Here is a 6,992-nt window from a genome sequence, read left to right as displayed (position 1 = left end):
AAAGAATCAACATTAATTTAATGTGATTTTGCGATCTGGGTTAGGATGTTTCAACACTTCTAAAGTGCAGTGATTTTGAAACACTGCTCAAAGTGTAGTTGAGACCGCCTTTATGACGGTTCTCAGATCAGTATCATTTTTCACTAAATTTTTTTATGAGCACGTTTATACAGTGAAAATTCCAGAAGACTCAGACATCTAGAAAAAACAGAGTCAGATCAGCAGAACTCGAGAACACAGACATGTCTCCTGTAACTGCGACACTCTGCGGGACTCTGCTGTGTTTCAGCGTCTTTGTGTTTGTATCTGCAGGTGAGGTTTTATAATTTAAATTGTTATAAAATTAAACGATATTTTCCTGTGAGATAAACAGTGTTCAGTAGAGTTATTTTCATACTGTTTCAGTTTGTCCGTGTGTGCAGAGACTGGGTGGAGTCATTAAGAGTCTAATGAGACTTTCTCTTGTATTTTCTGAATATTACATTCAGTTGTCAGAACGTGATTTTATTCTGTGCAGCTGGTTAAAGAACAGCAGCGTGTAGAAACACTTTTAATCGTCTCTTTATGGTGCTGCGCCCTTTTTTTTAATCAGCCTGCTGTCCCTTAGGACAAAGTCGGGGGATCAGAGCCAGTTGATATATCTGTTACCGTAATCTGTGATTTTCACCTTTATTTAAACCTCAAGTTAAACCATGAATTGAGTCGAGTTTAAATGGAAAAAAAAGAGGTTTCTATAGCTTAAGAGTCAGATCAGCAGCATCTCTGCTAACTGCGTCACTCTGCTCCACTTTGATGTTTGTCAGCATCTTCGTGTTTGCTGTAAGCTTTAATTGTAAGGCACAAATCTGTCTGTCTCTGAGATAAAGACGAATAAACAAAAGGTGGTTTACATGTTACTAACCAAAATATTATTATTAATATTATTATTAATTTCTTGTACATTGTTTCAGTGTGTGTAAACATGACGTGAGGCTTCTTTCTCTCACACATTATGTTCACTTATTATCAGCACATGTTTTTGTTGTGTGGAAGCTAACATCTTGTAGTTTCTGACACTTTGCATGTTTATCATGAGGCTAAAATTCCCCCTCAGTCGGTCACAGGTAACTTGGTGGATGTTCAGAGGTTCATTAAATCCAACATGACTAAAAACTCAAATGTTAAAGGAAATAAACAAAATATTTAAACTAAATCATTCTGATCATAATTGTACTTTGTGTCACGGTACTGGGTCGTGCGACCCAGTGTTTGAGTTTTTATGTATCTTTTGTATTCATTTGTGTTCTAGTTTAGCTCATCTAGTTAATTTCTAGGTTGCAGTTTAGTCCTTTTTTTCTTAGTTGTTTCTGTCATCTCCCCCTGTACTGTCTCCCTGGTCCATGCGTCTATGTCTGTGTGGTCCTTATTGTCAAGTTTGTGTCATGTCTATGTCTCCATGTTTCCTGTTTTATTTCGAAAGAGTCTGGTGTTCTTTGTTCATTGTATTTAGTTTCACTGCCCCTGTCCTGTCATTAGGTTCATGTGTGTCAGCTGTTCTTGCTCATGTGTTTCCACTTCCCCTGCTCATCCCTGTGGGTATTTAGTCTCTGTGTTTCATTCAGTCTGTGTTGCATCATCTGTTACCATTCCTGTCACTCTAGCTACACGTCATGATTTCAGATTCTTTTACTGGTCATGTTCATAATAATCAGATCCTTTCATGTTTTCATAGCTTTTTCATGTCATGTTCATAGCTCATAGTTACAGTTATAGTCCGAGTCTTAGTTTGTCTTAGTCTTTAGTTGTTTCCCAGTTTAGGCTCTTTGTTTAGGTCATTGCCTTAGTTTATGTTTGGCTCACTTTGAGTTTAGTTAAAGTTTTGCCTCCTTCGTCTGTGTCCGCACCTGGGTACTTCAAACACCCTCCACACAGTCTGCCCCCACTGACCGCGACACTTTGACCTTTAACCTTTAACCTCTCTGCTCTGTGTTGTTTCCTCTTTCAGACCTGAAATTGATCACAGCTGAATCTGGACAGGACGTCACTCTGACATGTCGAGCTCCAAACAACAACATCAATACTTTAGAATGGAGCAAACCTGACCTGGGAGATAAGAATGTCTATTTGTACCAGAATGGCCAATTCAAACCAGATCACCAGCATCCATCTGTTAGGAACCGGGCGGATCTGCAGAACAGACAGATGATGGATGGAGACGCGTCTTTGATTCTGAAGGATGTGACAATTGGTGACACTGGAACATACGAGTGTCGTGTCAACATGGAAGGAAAAAACCGCAAGGACGCTAAACCCGTCAGTGTCTTCTACCTCCATGTTGTTCCTCCAGGTGAGTGAGTAGAGTTGAGTGTGTGTGTGATCAGAGGTGAAGCTGCTTCCTGGTTGTTGATGTTTGTTTCTAAAGATGTTGTTGATGAGACTTTGTAGAAAGCAGCTGGTCTGAGTGATGTGATCAGAGTGCAGTAGATAATGTCTGACAGCAGTTTGAAGAGGAAATGGATTCTGTTCTGTTCTTCACTCATCACCTACCTGACAGCTGACACCTCACACCTGTTGTTGTTGTTGGATTTTTGGTTTGTTTTTTTTTTGCTTGTCCCGTTTGGATCTATAGCCATCAGAATTGTTGTCTGAAGGCCAAGAAAGATGCCAAGCGGATTTACTTTGCCAAGTGGATCATCATGGCCTTGCCATATTGGTCCATTTGATTGACCTTTATTATAATTATGTATTTATTTTATTTTATTTTCGGTTGTTACAGACGGGACAGACATGACTGGGGGATAGAACAGGGAGAAAGAATGAAAGAAAGAGAGGGAGGGAGAGAAAGAAAAAGAAAACCCCCAAAACACTTAGATCACCTGTATGGGGATAAGAAAAAAAAGAAGAGAAAAGAGCAAGATAATAAATACAACACCATCACAATATACTACCTAACAGTAGATAACAGTAGATACTAAATATTACATGTTATTATGCAGTACACAATAGACAGAGGTCGACAGCGCACAATGTGCTTTGAGGTAGCAGCCAAAAACGGTGTAGCTTGTGTCTGTGAACACCCGTGTGCACACCTGTGTGGATCAGCACGCTTGTATTCAAAAGGTTTCTCCATGTCCATGACTGGCTCTTATATAGTGCTTTTCTACTCTGTCTGAGCACTCAAAGCACTTTATACATCTAATTCATTCACCCAATCACACAAGCACTTTTTTCTGAGTTTTTAAGTGCTAAGTAGTCTACCATCCATACACATTCACACTCCAATGGATGCATCGGAGAGCAACATGGGGTTAGTATCTTGGCATGCAGACTAGAGCAGCCTGGGATTGAACCACTGACCCTCTGGTTAGTGGCTCTGCCACCTGAGCTACAGCCACCCCGATCTGCTAGGGAGTGTGGGGAGCCATAGCCCCGTCCCCTGAGGGCATGAAGCACTTATGGAGGAGATCCAGGCCATGGACATCCAGAGACCCCAGAATACGAGGACCCAAGGAGGACCACCAGGGTGGCAACCGTGCCACCCTCCTGGGAAGAGCTGCGGAGAGCCCCAAACGAGACGTCACCCAGCATGCAAAGGAGAGGAGGCGAGAGGGGGTTGCAGTGACGTGTCCGCGGGCTCTGCCAGCAGCCAGCTCTACCAGAGGACCGGGCCTCAGGCCCAGAGGCCTGAGGGCACCCCACCCCCCTGAAGGGGCTCAGACGGGCCACAGGCGCCAGGGACAGCCAATCGGTCACCTGGAGTGAGTCGGTACATACATGAGTGCCCAGCCCCAGACACCAAGAACCACCAACACACCAACGTCTGAGGGCATCAGCCACTGGCAGGGAGTGTGGTGAGGGAAGATAGGCCTCCATACCTCGGAGAGCCTGAGATGTTCCCAGTGAAGTCTAAGACCCAAGCTGACATAGACGAACAGGTGCACGGAGACACAAACATGCATTCCCACCCGAATATACAAAACCAAATACTCGGCACTCACCCAATGGAGACAGACACAAATAGACACTTTACACACATTCACACTCCGCAAACATACCCTATATCCCAGGTCCGGGTACAGTTTGCCCCCCTGGGGCAAACTGTACCCAGACCCAGGAGATGTAACCCTTCTGTCTGGGGTGGAGGAAAGCAGACCGCCTCCTTATCGGCAGTAGCAGGGAGGCCCCGCATCCCAGACCCCAATCTGACGGCCAGCACCTCCTCCCAGCCCCAACGGTGAACAAAACGGGGGTGAGTGAAGACCCCAAACCTTCCTCCGCCCGTTCATATGTAGTGTTGCTGCGTGCTGTTCTAAAGTGCATTTAAAACACAGGAGGGCATGGTGCTTCTTGCCAGAGAGCAGCACGGCTCCTCCATCAGTGTCTATATGCATTTAAAATTGAGGGTAGGGCACCAGCACCAGAGGTGGGTTTGAATACACAGACCATCCTCTGGACACTGTGTAACGTACCCATGCCCCAAGGCCCTATTTGTATGTGTTATGAGAGTATGAGTAATGTGGATGTCTAGGTTACGGAATAAAATTGAGGCACAGGCAGCCAGAAGGGGACAGAGGGGGAGTGCCTCCCCTGCACCCTGGTGACACACCTGCACCCCAAGCCCTGCGTATGTGTGGGTGTGGTGGAGCAGGAAGAGGGACTCAGCTGACCCCAGTAGGCATCCCCACACTCTGGAACCCACCAGGGCAAGGGCCAAGACTGTTATTTTTAAAAACTCCCACCATGCTGTTAGAGAAGAGCTGATGTTGATGCTTTTAAAGCATTCATGTCGTTTGATGTTTGAGCTGATAAATGTTAGGTCTGAAATTTCTAGATTATTACATAGTGCCTGTTCTACAGGCTGGGCTATTTATATGGAAACACCGTAATGGCTACCATGGTCACCACCCATCTTGAGGAGTTTGCCCCCTTACATATACTAATGTGCCACAAACAGGACTTTAATATCACCAACCATTCCCATGTTATTACGGTGTATCCATATAAATGGCCCACCGTGTACATCTATCCGGGGTTCATCTAAGTAGGTGTGTTTTAACCATCTAGAGATGAACTGAAGCCTGTTGGCTAAAAAGTAGTGATTAAAGTTAGTCCGATCTAGTCCTCCTTTATCCTTGGTCCTTTTGGTTTTTAAGCTGATATGCGGGGGTTTATCTTTCCAAAGGAATTTAGAAATATACGAGTCTAGAGATCTGAACCAATCTTGTGATGGCTTACTTGGGATCATTGAAAATAATTTTTTTTCATGCCTTTTTCTCATCAGGAGCACACAAAGACAATAAACCTGTTAAAATTGACCCTCCACGTGTTGTTCCTCCAGGTGAGTGAGTAGAGTTGAGTGTGTGATCAGAGGTGAAGCTGCTTCCTGGTTGTTGATGTTTGTTTCTAAAGATGTTGTTGATGAGACTTTGTAGAAAGCAGCTGGTCTGAGTGATGTGATCAGAGTGCAGTAGATAATGTCTGACAGCAGTTTGAAGAGGAAATGGATTCTGTTCTGTTCTTCACTCATCACCTACCTGACACCTCACACCTGTTTCTCACCTGCAGCTCAGAAAGGAGGATCTGGTGGACTGAAAGCTGGTCTGGTAGTTCCTGCTGTGCTTCTTGTTGCTGCTACTGTTGTTGGTTTTTGAAAAGAAACACCAACAACAGCAGCAACAAGAAGAAAACAGTCTCAAGGTTCAAATGAGCGTTCTGCTGAACAACAGAGCGGACAACCTCTTCAGACTTAAGATCATCAACCAATAAACATCATAGACGTCAAACACTCAGAGTTTGGATTTCTTTCTCATTTCTCTGATGATCATCATGTTCAGACTCAGACCAACAGTGTGTGTCTGTGCTGTCTGTCAGTGAACCTGAACTACAGTTTATTCATCTTCATGTTGTTCATGAGATTTACTGACACAAAGTCAAACTGTGTTACAAACATAAATGAATTTATATGATATTATCTCAGAATATATGCACGTTTTGTTTTTTAGCTTCATGTTCAGCGGCTGGTTGTAAGAAAAACTAAAGATCAGCTGTTACAGTATAATTGTTGTTCTGTGAATTATAGACTATTAATAATCTGGCTCATTGTTCAGCTACAACCACTTTGGTTGACATTACTTATTATTCTCTTTTTGTATAAAATGTTGAATTTTACAGCTTACGGAGCAAAATTGTGTAAAAGTAAAAATTTGTGTAGTTACAGACTCATATTTCTTCTCTGATCCTGAACCTTTCTAACCCCTTTCATTTAACATTTCCTCCAGTGAATCTTTGTAAATCCAAATTTCTTCATCTATGTTAATAAAGATTTACATTTATACCTGCTCAAGGTTTTCCAGTGTTTCTGTCATTTGAAGGTTTTGATTTAATTTCTGTTTATTATTTTGTTACAAACTTATCATCAATTAGAAACTTCTAAATATGTAATCAGTTTAAACCTCTTTTTATATTTTCAGTTTGTTTCTCTCATCAGTGTCATGTGGAAAACTAAACTATTTCTAGGTCATCGTATTCGTCTATGTGTTTATACAGCTCTCTGCATTTAAAATCATTAGCTATTGTTAATCTCTGGCTTTCTTCAACAGCATGTCTTTTGTTCTTTTTGTTTTTCCTTCTTTGGCCAGTTGGGATGAGAGAAGGCCCTCCCTCACCCTACATACATACATACATACATACATACATACATACATACATACGTGTGTGTATGTATGTATGTATATGTATATATTAGGGGTGCAACAATATTCGTATCGATATTGAACCGTTCGATACAGTGCTTTCGGTTCGGTACGCATATGTATCGAACATTACAAAATTTTTAATTGATTTTATCAACTTTTCTTCTGACGATGCTATCTCTTGTGTGTGTGTGTGTGTGTGTGTGTGTGTGTGTGTGTGTGTGTGTGTGTGTGTGTGTGTGTGGGGGGGGGGGGGGGGGGCTAGCAAGACAGAAGCTAAGCTCGTTGCAACATGGCAACTGCCTCAACGTGACACGAAAT

At 42.6% G+C, this 6,992-nt stretch overlaps 1 protein-coding gene across 1 annotated transcript; it reads left to right on the top strand.

Annotated features, from left to right (window-relative positions):
* Nucleotides 1–242: 242 nt before the first annotated feature.
* Nucleotides 243–6,311, top strand: LOC146672581 (programmed cell death 1 ligand 1-like). Its single transcript, XM_085402231.1, has 4 exons — nucleotides 243–312; nucleotides 1,985–2,326; nucleotides 5,261–5,317; nucleotides 5,545–6,311. Exons 1-4 carry the CDS (start codon nucleotides 243–245, stop codon nucleotides 5,628–5,630), a joined length of 555 nt encoding a protein of 184 aa, XP_085258357.1. The 3' UTR covers nucleotides 5,631–6,311.
* Nucleotides 6,312–6,992: the final 681 nt, after the last annotated feature.

The sequence above is a fragment of the Rhamphochromis longiceps genome, linkage group LG3, assembly GCF_057381845.1.
Source record: "Rhamphochromis longiceps isolate RC_006_pf linkage group LG3, R_longiceps_female_GT1.1, whole genome shotgun sequence".
In the NCBI taxonomy this organism is placed as follows: Eukaryota; Metazoa; Chordata; class Actinopteri; order Cichliformes; family Cichlidae; genus Rhamphochromis; species Rhamphochromis longiceps.
Note: the sequence above shows the minus strand (reverse complement) of the source record. Positions and strands in the feature narration are given on the sequence as shown.

Coding starts and splice junctions, on each gene's coding strand:
- LOC146672581 (XM_085402231.1), top strand. CDS start 243: ATGTCTCCTGTAACTGCGACACTCTGCGGGACTCTGCTGTGTTTCAGC. Junction 313..1,984: donor CTTTGTGTTTGTATCTGCAG/GTGAGGTTTTAT, acceptor TTCCTCTTTCAG/ACCTGAAATTGATCACAGCT. Junction 2,327..5,260: donor CCTCCATGTTGTTCCTCCAG/GTGAGTGAGTAG, acceptor TTTTCTCATCAG/GAGCACACAAAGACAATAAA.